Source organism: Carettochelys insculpta, chromosome 1 (assembly GCF_033958435.1).
Source record: "Carettochelys insculpta isolate YL-2023 chromosome 1, ASM3395843v1, whole genome shotgun sequence".
NCBI classification, from domain to species: domain Eukaryota; kingdom Metazoa; phylum Chordata; order Testudines; family Carettochelyidae; genus Carettochelys; species Carettochelys insculpta.
This window is the reverse complement of record NC_134137.1, coordinates 341,215,711-341,233,085: the sequence shown is the minus strand read 5'-3', so window position 1 is coordinate 341,233,085 and position 17,375 is coordinate 341,215,711. Positions and strand designations below refer to the sequence as shown.

The following is a 17,375-nucleotide window of genomic DNA, read 5'->3' as shown; positions in this document are numbered from 1 at the left end:
TTGTAGCCATGTTGATCCCAGGGTATTAGAGACACAAAATGGATGAGGTAATATCTTTTGCTGGACAAACCTAAAAGTGTCTCTCACCAACAGAAGTTGGTCAATAAAATATATTATCCCATCCACCTTGTCTCTTTCGGTAAAAGTGAAAGAGCGATTAAAGGTTCCATTCAAAATATGCTTTCTAGTGACTAAAAATGTCAGCAGGTTAGACCTGCTTAGATTGTGTCACCACAGAGGCGGTTCCCAAAGACTTCAGCCTCTTTGTCAGATTTCTAGAGCTCTGGCCTCTTGAGGCCTTCAAGTGATGGCTAAAATAGCTTAATGTTTCTGCTTATATTTTCTAAAGTCCATTACCTCTGTTGCAAGAGCCAACAAAATTTTATAGCCTCCATCTCTCTAGTGATACGTAAGTGATCATCTCCCCCACATGCTAGTTTAATAGCTGCATTTATTGTATGTGTAGATAGATAGATTTCCATTGTCTCTGACCTCATCAGGCTCAATTTACAGTGGAGATGCAATCAAGCAGGTAAAACAACATTCCTTTGTCTGGGGCAGGCTAGGCTAAATCACTGCTTGCAAAACACCTTTTAAGAACATATCTGCAGAACGCATCTCTAATTGTTTATATGCTGCATGTACATATGTCACTCAGTATTGTTATTGACCAGCGTATCAGTTTGGGTACATGAGACAGTGAAGTGTGTTCCAGCCCTGAGGTGAGTTCTGGTATAGGATGCCCTCTGCCAGCTAACATTGTGGGGTTCAGTGAAATGGTGTACAGTACTTGGTGTACATGGGGGTGATGCATCTGATAAAAAAAAAAATGGTCTTGCCGTAGAAGAAATGTGTTGATCTGAGTTCAGCGCTTTTAACATGACCGTAGGGTATGTGAGTTATGGTTCAGACCTGCAGTATGCGAGACAAGAAGCCTTGACTATAGCACAACCAAAGAGTGAGAAATTGTTGACTTTGGGGCTTTGGCTGCATTCAGGCAGCACTGCCTCTTGACGTGCAAAATCAGTGTCTCATAATCCATTTACTAAGAACAGCTGTGAGTGAAGTTGCAGCAGGAGACCAAAAGAGCGCAGGATCCTGGGCAGCTGCTGTGTATGTTGCCATAGCTTCCCTGCTTTTGCTGCTGCAGTCACGCCTCCTGATTTGCAACGCAGACCTCCTACCTTTTGAATTCAGCACAAATCGGCAGGTTCCAGAATTTACAATTGGGTTCCCCCCCCTCAAATCTATTATGCCCCTGCATTATAGCACCTATGTGCCTCAGTTTCTCTAGTAGATTTATCCTTGCGATACACTGTGAGGGAGAGAAATCTCTTTTATCTCCATTTTATGAACAGTGACGTAAGGCACAGGAAAGGCTCTAGGCCAAGATCACATAGCAAAATTGCAAATTAAACTCAAGCCTTTTAAGTCCCAGGCTTGTGCCCTAACATCTGGATCATATCTTTTGATGTCTGTTTAGTGTGTCTGTCTTAATGCAGTTGCTCATGGACAGAGATCCATATTGGAGTCTTAGTAATTGGCATTACTGGTACATTTATTTACATTTTCATTAGTGAGTGAGTCTGAATGGCATGGAAGTGCACCTATGTGTCATCATTCCAGCGCAGAGGACCCTTCTAGGTCAGGCTTAAGACACTTTGACTGAACTGACTACTTAAGGCTGTGCCTGTTGAAGAGCTTTCTTCTATAAAGCACAAGTTGCTTCAATTCTGCTGTTTTTTTTTAAGTAGTATAAGTGTGGCAGAAACTAACTTTTCATTTTCAAATAATTTTTAGGGTAACATAATATAGAGTATTTTTTATTTTTATCAGGTGACATTTTTCATACTTGCGGTAAATTGTGGAGAGGGTCAGACAAAAATTATTTAATGATAATCAATACCAAAAGTGAAAGCTTTATAACTGTTGAAATATTGTCAATCTCACATGTCAACATATACAAAGTAAATACAGTACAAGTTGAACCTCTTTCATCCAGCACCCTCGGGACCTGACTGGTGCTGGACAAGAGAATTTGACGGATGAAGGGAGGTCAACTAACTAAAATCATGCTGGATAACGGAGTTTGCCAGACAAGAGAGTTCCGGATTAGAGAGATTCAACCTGTATCTTCAAATTGAGTTCTAAGTGAAGCAGCATTTTCCTTATTTTGCCTATCTGTAAAATCTGATTATAACCAAATAATGGAAATAGTTTTATCAATTTGGTTACAGGTTGAAACAACTTTTTATAGCCATGTATTAACAATGAAATCCTCCCAAGCCTAAGTAAAAAAAAAAAAAAATCAAGTAATAACCCTCAAGAGCACAGTCATTCTAATACCCACACTACTCAGGTGAAACTTCCTCTACCACCCTTGTCAGTGCATTTGAGGTGCACAGTTTGTATGGCTATGTATTCCTGAGTATTCTTCCTAAACCTAAAATTTTCCTGCTGTACTACACCCACTGGAGGGTCAAAATTATTTAGAAATAACCTTTCTTAGAATTCGGAATCAAAATGTTCACTTCCAAAAATCTGTAAATGGACCATCCCATATTGATCTTACTGCTACGTGACTGTAGCCCTTCGGGTTATATTCAGCGGTGGTTTAAATTAGTTGAGAGGCTGAAGAGGAGGGTGTAAGATGATGGAAGCTGAAGCAGTTGTATCTCTCTCCCCTCTCCAACTCCACATGCTTTTGCTTTCTAAAATATACCTACTTCCAACCCTTCAGAATACAAGATTTTGTTTATATTATGCAATTTACATCATTGTATCTAAATCAATTTAAAATCAACCTAGTGATTCTGTGCGAATGTCTATTATAGTTACACATTTAACAGAGTTTAAATCATGGTAATATACATTCAGTTTAAATCAGTTCAGAGTACAGTGCAATCCTCTAGTACAGAAAATGTAACTAAATGTAGGTGCACTTATTTATACAAGAGAAACTTTTCTAGCACGGACAAATCCTGATTCTCCTTAAATCCACTTATTGATTAACTTGATGCCGTCTCACATCACTTTTGATTTTGGAGTTTTTGTAGTTCGATGAATAATCACATGGAAGACATTTCTGCATAGATGTAAATTTCTCCAGCCCTCTTGACAGTATTCTTTGTGTTATCTTAGGGATTCTACTAGTACAAGAGGCTAATCTCCTTAGGCTACATCTACTACCACCCCTGCACCCCAGAGAGCCAGGAATCCCCTGCCACACACACTGCTGGCGCTCACCGGAGCTGCTGCAGCTCTGGAACTGCCAGGCCCTGAGGCTGCAGACCGTGCTGGGTCCGCATCTGGAAACCTCATGGGCATTGCGGCTGGAGCCCGTGCCGGGCCCCGTGGCTGGTGCTGCACTTGCTTCTCTCAGCAATGGCTGGAGGCGCACCAGCTGCGCCAGGCTGGAGCCGCCACTGCCACCACGTGCTTTTCCTACAGCGTGGTGGGGTGCGTGTGTGGAGTGGTCGGAGGCCAGGTGGAGTGCGCTTCATTTGCCACACCACCGCTTCCTGTTTGCCACGTGTGGCAAACAGGAGGCATATTGGACACCGTGGATTTAGATTCCTAACTTGTACTGATTTCAGTGGAAGCCAGGAGACTGTATACATCTCAGGATAGGAGTCTTAGATTTGGAATAAAATATTTGATGTAACCTATGACATTGAAAGGCTCATTTGCTCTGTCTTTGCTCTCTCTGTCTTGTACCCAGAGAGTAGTTGTTAATGGTGCTCAATCCTGCTGGAAAAGCATAACAAGTGGGGTTCCGCAGGGGTCTGTTTTGGGACCCGTTCTGTTCAATATCTTCATTAATGATTTGGATATTGGCATAGAAAGTACGCTTATTAAGTTTGTAGATGATACCAAGCTGGGAGGGGTTGCAACTACCTTGGAGGATAGGGTCATAATTCAGAATGATCTAGATAAATTGGAGAAATGGTCTGAAGTAAACAGGATGAAGTTTAATAAAGATAAATGTAAGGTGCTGCACTTAGGAAGGAATAATCTGTTTCACACATACAGAATGGGAAAGACTGTCTAGGAAGGAGTACAGCAGAAAGGGACCTAGGGGTTCTAGTAGATCACAAGTTAAATATGAGTCAACAGTGTGATGCTGTTGCAAAAAAAGCAAACATGATTCTGGGATGCATTAGCAGGTGTGTTGTGAACAAGACCCGAGAAATCATTCTTCCGCTCTACTCTGCGCTGGTTAGGCCTCACCTGGAATATTGTGTCCAGTTCTGGGCACCCCAATTCAAGAAAGATATGGAGAAATTAGAGAAGGTCCAGAGAAGAGCAACTAGAATGATAAAAGGTCTGGAGAACATGACTTATGAAGAAAGGCTGAAAGAACTAGGCTTGTTTAGCTTAGAAAAAAGAAGATTGAGGGGGGACATGATAGCGGTTTTCAGATATCTTAAAGAGTGTCATAAGGAGGAGGGAGAAAACTTGTTCTTCTTGGCCTCTGAGGAGAGAACAAGAGGCAATGGACTTAAGCTGCAGCAAGGGAAGTTTAGGTTGGACATTAGGAAAAAGTTCCTAACTGTCAGGGTGGTCAAGTACTGGAGTAAGTTGCCAAGGGAGGTTGTGGAATCTCCCTTGCTGGAGATATTTAAGAACAGATTAGATAGATGTCTATCAGGGATGGTGTAGATAGTGGTCGGTCCTGCCGTCGGGGCAGGGGACTGGACTCGATGGCCTCTCAAGGCCCCTTCCGGTCCTAGTGTTCTATGATTCTATGAATGTGCCTATCGCTTGCAAGGGCTCCTGCACTAATAAAGGAAGTGTGTTGTAATGACAAACATGGTGGCAAAAATGATCAGTATTCAATGGAGATAGGGAAGGACCTTTTTCTTCTAGCTATTTGGGTGATGATGTTGCGTTTTATCACCTTTTGTTTCAGTGTGCCTCCACCGTCAACTTCGAGTAAGGTTCTCAGATTTGTCATAAAAACAACAGTTTTTGGACTGATGGGATATGGCTGCTACCGGATAGGACAAAGGACAGTTCAGTTTATTCTCTCTATGCCAACAACACAAAACTGTCTTCAGCGGCTGACGGAAATTAGACTTCAACATTGATCATCCAGTTGAAATAATGTCTGGAAATAACTGCAGAAAAGGGAGCTAAAGACAACACAAGCTAATTGGGATGCAAAGAAGGGGCTGAGGATTCTTGTCATAGATTCCATTGGATGCTGAGCAGTGCTGAATTGCTGTGAAGTAAATGGGTTGTTATTAAAAGCTACACTGACTGTGACCTGATGAATAAGTCTGCTTCCTGATAAGCATGTGCTATGAAAGAACAATTCCAGTTTAAGATAAAGGAAATATGTTACACATACATATTATATGTCCTTATATATTATTATGTGTATATATATTTATGATGATGTAGTACAGACAGCATAAAGAGTGTATATTCTTGACTTTTTTCAGAGGAAAATATGGTAACTTAATAGTGTGTTTCTCCTCAACAACTCAAGGGCACCTCTATGAGTGGTATTTCGGTATAATAATACCAAATTATTATTCCTGGTGCTAAGCACCTACAAAATGTTTTAGAAGGACAACTTCTTACAGAAAAATTTTTATACTTTTAGATTTTTTTTTTTTTTTTTTTTTTTTTTTTAACATTCAAAACTTTCAAAATATCAGACTGGTACAGGCTGTCAGACATACACCGCCAAGTTTCTTGATGAGCCTTATTAAAGAACTGAAACGCTGCCTTCAGAATTACACCTCTTCTTATAGACATCGGAATAGTTTTATCCTCCATGAGAAAGGTACATACCTTTGTCAGCAACTGTTCATTAACTTCCAGTGGTTACAGGGCACTCTGTTCCTTTTGGATTAGATAATTTAACCATATAAATTAGCAAATCTTGTTGATTTTATGTTCAGTATTGTAAAGTTTGATACAAGAACTACAGTGTAATTTACTTTTCACTTTTTCTCACAGCTTTCTTTATTTGGACGATATGCCTGGGGTGATTGTGCAGTACTTGACTTTTCCCCTCCCCACATGCAAATATTTTATTTGAGTATAATTTTTCAGTGGATGAGTATTTTACCTATTTCGTAGAAAAGCAAACATCACTATTTTAAGTAACTGTGCAATTTTGGAATGTTTTTGTAGAATATGGGTATGACTTTGAGAACTGCAACTTTAAAAACCTTTTGGAGTGCACCTACTTCTCACCTTGTGTTCATTATGTTTTATAGTTATTTATGTACCTTTAAGATAGGATTACCCTTAATTATAAGTGCCCTTTGAAACAAACTATTCCCTTCCCAATGGTAGTTTAATCAAAATTGTCATATCAGTGATGTTTTAATCTCTTATTACATGTGAAAAAGGTCCATCTGCTACTGGATCTCCTATGCAATTGCAAACCACTTAAAGTGAAGTCCATATCTGTTCTAAAATCTCTGTGTCGGGAGGAAGAGCTGAAGCTGAGGGATGGCAGCAAGGAGGGAGTGATTTTGGCTTTCGCAGAACTCAGTAAGATTAACAAATGTTGTGCTGTGTTATTAGTATGGTGTTTCCAAAGTCTTGTATGGGGGAAATGTTTTCACAGAGTCTATTATTCACCCATCATTTTTGTGCGTCTGTCCTTCATGCAGTGTCTTTTTTAAAAGCTTTTTCTCTTTAACCCTAGGGAAATGAATGGCCTAGTCCTGATGGCATGTGTGCCCCTGATATCACTGGGAGCTGGTATTGTCCATTGGGCCTGCTACTCCCTTGCATTGCGCCTTGTTGTGTTCTTTAGATCCCAATCCAGAAAACCACTTATAGGGATGCTTCACTTGAAGCATGTGTTTTAATCAGGATAGATTTAATGTATTTAAGTGATTTTCTGAATTGCGAGGTACACCAGTGAAAGGGAGTGTAAAATACTGACTGCTCAGAAGGGCTGTGTTTCGTACCCACTTCTCACAGGTCTAAATGACAATGCAGGACACAGTTGTATTGGGTCCTTCGCCTTTAGTTTTCCATTTATTAATGTCTGAGAACCAAACAGTATTGAGATTGAAGGCAGCATTAGCAAATAATTGACCAGAGTGACCATCTGAGTCTTGATTTTTGGTAACAATTTAATAAACTATTTAGCAGTGGTGTTTGAATGATTTTATTACATTTTTAAAGGGGTGAAAAAAGAAAGTTTAAGCCCATTCTTTTCTTGGCTTCAGTGAACTATGGATAGGTTTGGCAGTTTTTCCCCTCCTGAGATTTCTCTAAGTGGTATAGTTCAATGTATTCATGTTTTGCTTTAAAATATCTGCAAACATATCTGTACTCAGGTAATTTTACACAAACTAAGGACAAATTGCAGATAAATGAGCCTTAAATTTGGGTGGGACTAGCACTAAGTGATTGTCTTGGAGCATTTTTGCATGTTTAGCATTTTATCTTTTTCGAATGGGCACAATTACCTGAGCCCCCTGTAAAATGGTTACCATGTCCATTATTCTTTGAATTTTTAATGACAATTTTTATTATTAGCAAAATGTAATGGTTTTAAAAGTGTCTTTCCCTCCCCCTGCAGCGTGTCTAAAATATATAAACATAGTCTTGAAACCAGCTTTTCATTGATGAAGAATTTGTGCTCAAAATGGCAGGTCATCGGAAACCACAAGTGTTTACTGTGGGGCAATCAAATGCCTGATGAATTTGCTGATCTAAAAGTTGTATTAAGCCACATGTAAGTGGTGTATGTTTTATACTTGATATGATGTCTGATGAATTTGCTGATCTAAAAGTTGTATTAAGCCACATGTAAGTGGTGTATGTTTTATACTTGATATGATGCACTATCTGTGTAACATGCTCAGTGTTTTACCCTCTATTAATTTCCTTCTGTGTTCTAGAGTCAATCCCTTAATTGTTAACAACATCCAGTGAAATTTAAACATACCTTGAATTGTCCTGGCCCTCACTCAACCCTGTAAAGCCATATTGTACTTTTTGGTAAACTGTGCATTTGCTTTATGCATTTGTACATCTTACATAAATTCAAAGTATTTTTAACAAGTTTGTGCCTTTTAGTCTACAACAGTTTAAAGTAAACAGCAGTATGGTCTATGTTATCCAAATAAAATATTTTAAACCTGGTTTCTCTTGAAGTCATGTTTTCATATTCATCATCATTTTAAAAAAGCTTACTGGTTAAATAACATAAATGTAAATTTTGCACATCACCTAAAGTACTTTTCTATACAATGACTGGTGCTAAATTGCTTCGCCCAAATCCAGCAAAGCACTTGAACCCATGCTTAAATTTGAACACGCCTGTAGTCCTATAAACAAACAGATCATGTGGTGAAGTGGTCAGCTTTGGATCAGAACCAGAGCACTCAGTACTGGGAAAGAATGAACCTCCTAAGAGGCTAAAGGTGCATTAATTAGTGGCAAAATAAAACCAGACTTTTTATTTTATCTTGAAAATAGGACTAGATTAATCAAAATGGCCCTGCAAAGCTTTCATTTTAAATCAGCCACATGTTTGCATGTTGAAGAAAAATCCATACATAACACAGTTAGAGCTGAGAAGGCTCTGTTAGTCTGTAGCTTCATGAGTAACAAGCAGTTCTGTGGCACTTGAGAGACATACATTTATTACGTCATGAGTTTTCATGGGTAAAATCCACTTCATCAGATTACAGTAAGAGCTGTAATAGAATATTGATATTCTGTTGTCAGTAAATTGACGGTTTGCCACTCCACTGCCTGTGGACATAAGCATAAAGTTCTGTTATGCTTTCTTATGTAAAAGTCCTGCTCATGACTGAGTGAGTGCTGAATAGGCCATTTAGATGGAAGCAGACATAAATGTTAAAGTTCTGGCAATGGAATTTCTCTGTGAGGTGCCACTGACATAGTTAAATGAGTTGAGAGTAAGGGGGGTCCATGGGAGAAACTCTCCCCTGTCAACCTTCCCTGGTTTGGACAGACAAGTTAGCTGAGCACAGATACATCGATTTTTAGTGTAGATTTTTGTCTATGTAGACGTAGCCTGTGTTGGGGCCCAATCTGGCAAGGTGTTGAGTAGAGTGTGGTCCTTGTTACCTTCTAGAATTGGGACCTCCATTTGCCACTGAAAACAAATGTATCCTGACCAAAAGGAAATCTTAAAGTAAAAACAAAAATATCTACACTTTCAGCAAAGATGATCAATTAGCTGATTTTGTGGAAATCTGACTTGATTGGGCAATTCAGTATACAAAAGTGCTGAGGGAGAAGTTGCTAAATTCAAGGAATGCCACACTCTGTCCTCTCCTTCTGGTAGATTTTTAAGATACCCCTTTGGGTAGGAATAGACACCATCTGCCTTTGCAGCTGTTGTTTGTTTATCACTGCTGTATACATACATTTGGCCAAGATAGTATTTATGATGATAGTACTTTTTTAAATGTACGCTGACACAATATTGAACCAAATTGTGTGATTTTTGATTTAATAATTTGAGTTCCACTGGAAGTTGCTTATTTGAAGCTATGTGTTGATATATAAAATCCCTTTAAGAGCTCCAGTTCCAAGAAATGTAACTGGTTATTTGAAAGTGCCAGACAGTAGTGGGAACTACACATTTTTTGGGGGGGGGGAAAAAAGGGAGAGAGAGAGAGACTGATATCCTTTGTGTAATTTCTAAGATAAACTTGTCATTTCCTGTTTGCCTCTGAAATTAAAATAAACTATAATTTTAGATTTTGATGTTTCAAGGCTGTTTTTTTACTGCAATTCTAATATCTCTGTCTAATAACTTATATTTAAGTTGCACTAAAGAAGGGCCATATCTAGCATGGGTCGAAGCTTACTGAGCTGTCAGTTATTAACTGAGCAGCTGAGTGTCAACTAGGCTAAAATGGGAAAATACCACTATATGGTGGATTTCGGACGCCCTGGGTCCCTTTGTGGCAGCTGTGTGAAATGGAAGGGAAGTAGAATGGCCAGCACAGAAATGCTGAGCAGGACAGCTGAAACAGATGTGTGACTTGTGGCATTGTTATGTATATTGTAATTCTTTTGCCTTCTGTATTCTTGTAAGGAGACCATCAGGTGAGAGCTTCCTGTACTGAGGGAGTCAATGGCAGCAAAGAAATGGAGTTTTCCCTTCTGCAACCATTGGCAGTGGGGAAAAGAGGTAACTGGGAGGCACAAGTAGCAAAGAGGCTGTGCCATGTTTTAATTCACAGATGGTGAAGCAGAGTGTCATCTACCTCTGACTTGATGCCATGACCCCAATGTTCGAAGGCCAGCTCGTACGGGCTCACAATTTCTGGAGTAAGCACTGCCCTTTCACTCATCTGCTGCGTTAAATGCTGTAATGGGAAGACTTTGGGTCGCTGGTTTGGATACCCAAGCTGAATCGGACCATCACTTCCACCTCTTGCCCAATCATAGAACGCTAGAACTGGAAGGGACCTCGAGAGGTCATCGCATCCAGTTCCCTGCCCCTTAGCAGGACCAAATACCATCTAGATCATCCCCAATAGATGTCTACTAAACTGCTCTTAAATATCTCCAGTGATGGAAATTCCACAGCCTCCCTAAGTAGTTTATACCAGTGTTTAACCGCCCTAATAGTTAGGAAGTTTTTCCTAATGTCTAATCTAAGCCTCGCTTGCTGCAGTTTAAGCCCATTGCTCCTTGTTCTATTCTCAGAGGCCAAGGAGAACAATTTTTCTCCCTCCTCCTTGTAACCGTCTTTGAGGTACTTGAAAACTGCAATCACGTCCCATCTAAATCTTCTCTTTCTAAACTAAACAAGCCCAGTTCTTTCAGTCTTCCCTCATAGCTCATGTTCTCTAGACCTTTAATCATTCTTGTTGCTCTTCTCTGGACGTTTTTCAATTTCTCCACATCTTTCTTGAAACTTGGTGCCCAGACCTGGACATAGTACTCCAACTGAGGCCTAATGAACACTGAGTAGAGCTGAAGAATTACTTGTGTCTTGCTCAAAACACTCCTGTTAATACATCCCAGAATCATGTTTGCTTTTTTGGCAACAGCATCACACTGTTGACTCACATTTAGCTTGTTGTCCACTGACCTCTAAGTCCCTTTCTGCAGTACTCCTTCTTAGACATCCTATATGTATGAAGCTGGTTGTTTCTTCCTATGTGGAGTACTTCATATTTGTCCTTATTAAACTTCATCCTGTTTACCTCAGACCATTTCTCTGTTTTGCCCAGATCATTCTGAATTATGAGCCTATCCTTCAAAGCAGTTGCAGCCCCTCCCAACTTGGTATCATTTGCAAACATGTGTTCTCTCTATGCCAATATCTAAGTCATTGATGAAGATATTGAATAGAATCAGTCCCAAAACAGATCTCTGCGGAACCCCACTTGTTATGTCCTTCCAGCATGACTGTGAACCATTAATAACTACTCACTGAGAATGGTTATCCAGCCAGTTATGCACCCAGCTTATAGTGGCCCCATCTAAGTTGTATGTGCTTAGTTTATTGATAGAATCATGACTCTGTCAAATGCCTTACTAAAGCCTAGGTATACCACATCCACTGCCTCTCCCTTATCCACAAGACTTGTTATCCTGTCAAAAAAGGCTGTCTGATTGATCTGGCTTGATTTGTTCTTTATAAATCCATGCTGGCTGTTACCTATCACCTTATTTTCATCCAGATGTTTGCAGATGAATTCATTAATTATTTGCTCCATTATTTTTCCTGACGCAGGAGTTAAACTGACTGATCTGTAGTTTCCTGGGTTGTTCTTTTTTCCCTTTTTATAGATGGGCACTATATTTACCCTTTTCCAGTCTTCTGGAATCTCTCCCAACTTCCAGGATTTTTCAGAGATGGTAGCTAAAGGCTCAGAAACCTCCTCAATCAGCTCCTTAAGTAGTCTAGGATGCATTTCATCAGGCTCTGGTGACTTGAAGACATCTAATTTTCCTAAGTAATATTTAACTTGTTCTATATGTATTTTATCCTCTAAACCTACCTCCTTCCTACTAGCATGCATTATGTTAGGCATTTCTGCATCAGCCTTCTTGGTGAAGACTGAAACGAAGTCATTAAGCACCCCTGCCATTTCCAAATTTTCTGATATTGTTTCTCCCTCCTCACTGAATAGTGGGCCTACTCTACCAAGGACCTATCCTTGGTCTTCCTCTTCCTTCTAATGTATTTATAGATCACTTCTTGTTACTCTTTATGTATCTAGCTAACTTAAGCTTGTTCTGTGCCTTGGCCTTTCTAATCTTGCCCTTGCGTACACGCATTATCTGCTTATATACATCTTTTGTAATTTCTCCTAATTTCCACTTTTTATAGGAGTCCTTTTTTGATTTTGAGATAACGTAAGATCTCCTGGCTAAGCCATATTTTTATGATATTTTCTAGCTTTCCTATGCAGCGGTATAATTTGCTTTTGGGCCCTTAATTATGTCCCTTTGAAAAACTGCCAACTTTCACTGGTTGTTTTTTCTCTTAATCTTGCTTCCCATGGGAACTTACCTACCAACTCTCTTGAGTTTACTGAAATTTGTTTTCCTGAAATTCATTGTCTCTATTTTGCTGTTCTCCCTTTCACTATTGCTTGGAATCATGAACTCTATGATGTCATGGTCATTTCCTCCCAAGCTACCTTCCACTTTCAAATTCTCAATGAGTTCCTCCATATTTGTTAAAATCAAATCTAGAACTGCTTTCCCCCCCCCCCCCCCCCCAGAAGCTTTTTCTACCTTCTGAAATAAAAAATTGTCATCCATGCAGTCCAAACACTTTCTGGATATTCTGTGACTTGCTGTGTTAGTTTCCCGACATATGTCTGGATATTTGAAGTCTCCCATCACCACCAAGTCCTGTGTTTTGGATAATTTTAATTGTTTAGAGAGAGTCTCATCTACCTCTTCTACCTGACTAGGTGGTCTGTAGTACATCCCTATCATGACATCACCCTTGTTTTTCACTCCTTTTAGCTTAACCCAGAGACTTTCAACATGTCTGTCTCCTGCATCCATCTCTACCTCAGTCCAGATGTGCACATTTTTGATATATAAGGCAACACTTCCTCCCTGTTTACCATGCCTGTCCTTCCTAGGTAAGTGGTACCCTTCTATACCAGTATTCCAATCATGCAGATTATCCCACCAAGTTTCTGTAATACCAATTATATTGTGATTGTGTTTGTTTATTAGGATTTCAAGTTCTTCCTGCTTATTACCCATGCTTCTTGCATTTGTATATAGGAATCTAACATTGATTTGCTTTTGCCCCCCAGTTTTGCCTAGTCCCTCTTTTTTCTTTGCTGTTATAGCTCATGATTCCTCCCATTTCCAACCTAACTCCCAGGTCTCCAGGTTTTTTACTTACCTGTGGGCTTTGGTCAGTTGTTCCCATCGCACCTAGTTTAACGCCCTCCTCACTAAGTTAGCCAGTTTCAATCCAAATACATCCTTCCCGTTTCTCAAAAGGGAAATTCCATCCCTGCTTAGCAGTCCTTCATGGAACAGCATCCTCTGATTGAGGAAGTCAAAGTGCTCCTGGTGACACCCTCCTCACAGCCAGGCATTCGCCTCCAGAATGCACCCGTCTCTGCCTGGGCCCCTGCCCTGGACAGGAAGGATTGAGGAGAACACCACCTGTGCTCCCAACTCCTTCACCTGTACTCCTAGAGCCGTGTAATCACGCTCAAGCTGCCCAAGGTTACACCTTGTAGTATCATTCATGCCAACAAGGATGAGTAGCATGGGGTAGTAGTCAGGAGGCTGGATAATGCATGACAACACCCCTGTGACACCTCAGATATGAGCTCCCGGCAGGCAGCATACCTCCCAGGATGATATGTCAGGGTGACAGATGGGTGCCTCCATCCCCCTCAGAAGAGTGTCTCCTAGACCCCCACTATACGTTTCTCATAGCGGTGGCAGCAGACCTCCCAGCCTTGGGGGTACAAGGCTTCTCTGATTCACCTGTAGTGGGTGATTCTCTGTCTCCTGTATCTCACATAGCCAGAACAGTGTAATGGTTTCCCACTAGCACAGTGGGAGGATTGGGAGCAGGAGAAGAGCACTGCTTTCTGCTGGAAGAGACCAGCTGCCAGCGTCCCTGCTGAGCCATCTCCACCTCCACTGACGGTGTGTCAGCACTCTTAAACTCAGCTGTCTTCACATGAGTACTGTCCACGAATTGCTCATGGAGTCTAATACTCCTAAGCCTACCTCCCTCTTGCTGTAGCTCCACCATCTGCTTCCTGACAGCTTTATCAAAAGACAGTCCCTGCACTGATGCAAATATTTTAGCTGTATTGACAAGGAAGTGATAGTTCAGCTTTAAAAAATAACTTACCTGTAATTATTTTGTTTAAATAGATGCATCTCCTCCCAGTAAAGTAAAACTCCATGGCTAAGTCTACACTAGCCCCTTCCTTTTGGAAGGGGCATGGTAATGAGCAAGTTGGGAAGATGCTAATGAGGCACTGCTATGAATATGCAGTGCCTCATTAGCATAATAGCAGCTGTGCACGATTCAAAAGTGCCATTTTCAAATCGCGCACTGTCTGTGTAGCTGGGGGCCTTTCAAAAGGATCCCCCGGACTTCAAAAGCCCCTTCTTCCTATTTGGCTTTAGGAAAAAAGAGCTTTTGAAATCAAGGGGTCCTTTCAAAAGGCCCTCATGTACCTGGGCGGCACACAATTCAAAAGCAGCTGCCAAGGAGCCAAAAGAGGAGTGAGTGCTGGCAGAGGTGGGACCCACAAATGGCTCCTTAAAGAGCCACATGTGGCTCAGAGCCACCTATTGGGCTTTCCAAATGGCACTGTTGCCAGCTCTGTGGGCCAGATTCTGGCCCATGGGCCACCTGTTGGACACACCTGGTCAAAACAATGCAGTGTAATTATTATCAAAGAGAAATAATGAAGGAAAGGATACATTTTCAAAGGAACAGGTCATTGGGAGTTACTTGTGATAAGCAGAAGGACAAAGATTACAAGGGAATTTTTAAGAACTTCTAGTATTTTTAATTAATCTGTGTCTTTCGGCATCTTTTCTGCAAAATTTAAAAGTATTTTCTGCAGACAACCTCCAAACTGCTAATGCAATGCTACAAATGCAAAGGTAAGCTCCCCAAGATCAGGAAATGAAACCTTTACAGCTACATGTGCAAGATTAAGGTGAAAGACAGATTGTAATGATAGCTGAGTAAGGTCCCATATTTGCGTTTCACTGTTTTTTCAAATTCAGCTCACTCAGTTTGCAAGTAACAAGATGGCTTTTTGACCTGCTTAGCATGTGGCCCCATCTGCAATTGGAAAGGCATTCTGTGATCTTTTGACTTGGATATCACCAATTATAAAGGTTTTGGAGCAAAATTAAGCCATAGCTAAAACCTATGTAACTTCATTATCATTTGAGATTACCCATAGTGGGTTTTATGGGTATGAATCCACCTTCCTTACACCAAAATCTGACTGATTATGCATTGTTTAGGATAGTTAAGTGGGACAGTGCATGTGGTTGCAAGGTGATCGCTTCTGATGTACTTCCCATTTCATAGGCTGTAAGAATGGCCATTGACAAACATACTGACATCAGCTGCTGCTCCATGACCTGATCACAAAATAACGTTGCAATCATGTGGCACAGTACAGTGAGCTACCCAGTAGTCAATGGATCACTCTCTCTGTGGGATACCAGTGCAATTGACATTGCAGTACATGGAAGAGGCATCCATGCAGAATGTAGCTCCAAACATATCATTCTTTCTGATGTGCTCTGCAGTGAGATGCTGCTGTGCTATCCAGGGGAATAATGCCATCTGACTGGAAGTCATTTAGTTTTAGTAGAAAAAATTGTATTTCTCAAGCTACGGTAGAAGCCAAAACCAGAGCCCCAGCTGCTGTGTTTTGTTCTGGGTCTAGACCCTCTAGTATGTTGATGCCATTGTTGCCTCCTTCTTAAGGTGGCACAGTGGCAGTTCGTGCCCGGTGTGTAACGCTGGCCCAATAACACACCGAGGCTGTGTCTACATGTGCCCCAAACTTCAAAATGGCCATGCAAATGGCCATTTCGAAGTTTACTAATGAAGCACTGAAATGCATATTCAGCGCTTCATTAGCATGCGGGCGGCAGCCGCGCTTCGAAATTGATGCTCCTTGCCGCCGCGCGGCGCGTCCAGATGGGGCTCCTTTTCGAAAGGACGCCGCCTACTTCGAAGTCCCCTTATTCCAATGAGCTCATGGGAATAAGGGGACTTCGAAGTAGGCGGGGTCCTTTCGAAAAGGAGCCCCATCTGGACGCGCCGCGCGGCGGCAAGGAGCGTCAATTTCGAAGCGCGGCTGCCGCCCGCATGCTAATGAAGCACTGAATATGCATTTCAGCGCTTCATTAGTAAACTTCGAAATGGCCATTTCCATGGCCATTTTGAAGTTTGGGGCACGTGTAGACACAGCCCGAGAGTGGAAGAAGAATCTTTATTTGGCATGCCAAGTAAGGCGCAGGGGGATCTCTCCTCGAAGCCTGCGCACCTTGCAACACAAAGTGAGCAATACTTATACCTCTCTCCTCCTTTGTTCACCACCCCCCCAACAAACCAGGGGAGAGTTTCTCATACTCCCTTTATCCATTTCTCCAGCTCAAACTGAACTTCTACTGCTCATATGACATTCCGCTCTGGTAATTCCCTATTAATCAGGAGGTAAAGTACCAGTAGATTATTAACAGAATGTAAGTTACAGGGAGGTAGAGTTATTCAGTCATATAGAACATGAACAGGATTTCAGTAACAAAACAATGCTGAATTTCATGAGAAAATTAAGGAGGATTCACTAGCAATGCTAAATACAATATTGAACCTCATGGGAACATCAGTAAGCATTCATATACAAAACAATGTTTCTATGAGAACAAAATATAACAACGTTTCCCCTGCCAACACCATTTATAAACGTATTCTCAAAAGTCCTGGGTAAGGACTGAGCATTTATTTACAATTGTATTTGCGCCTATTGCAAAATTAAATCTAATGGTGATGTACTGTTATTGAGTCACAGTAATCTTACACCGTATTATGCTGCATTGGTAGTGCAAGGTAATGCATATTCCCCCACGATACTGTGTATACAAGGAGTGCACTAACATTATTTAGTCAGGGAAACCGCGCGCGGGACTGGCCCGAGCATGCCTCTGCTATTCCATACGACCAGGGCTGCAACGCAGGGGCTGGTGAAAGGGGCAGGCTCCCTGGGCTCAGGCTACCACGGTATGTTGTGTGCGCTCGGACGCTGGCCCCACCGGCGGCCAAACCAGGCATGGACCAATCCAGCGCGGTACTGCCGCCCACGTGGACTAGTAGAGACAGAGAACCGCGAGGGGGCGGGACTAATCAACAGGGGCTTGCG

General features: G+C 41.3%; 1 protein-coding gene across 5 annotated transcripts in view; it reads left to right on the top strand.

The window, feature by feature from the left end:
• The window catches only part of TRABD (TraB domain containing), a 49,521-nt gene extending 39,840 nt beyond the window's left edge, over positions 1-9,681 (top strand). For 4 of the 5 annotated variants that reach the window (XM_075015537.1, XM_075015501.1, XM_075015519.1 and 1 more), the window contains one exon: positions 4,913-9,681. In XM_075015537.1, coding sequence (XP_074871638.1) covers positions 4,913-5,090 — 178 coding nt within the window. In that variant the 3' untranslated portion in view covers positions 5,091-9,681. The remainder of the gene's footprint in view (positions 1-4,912) is intronic. The other variant, XM_075015528.1, reaches the window with a different exon arrangement.
• Positions 9,682-17,375: the final 7,694 nt, after the last annotated feature.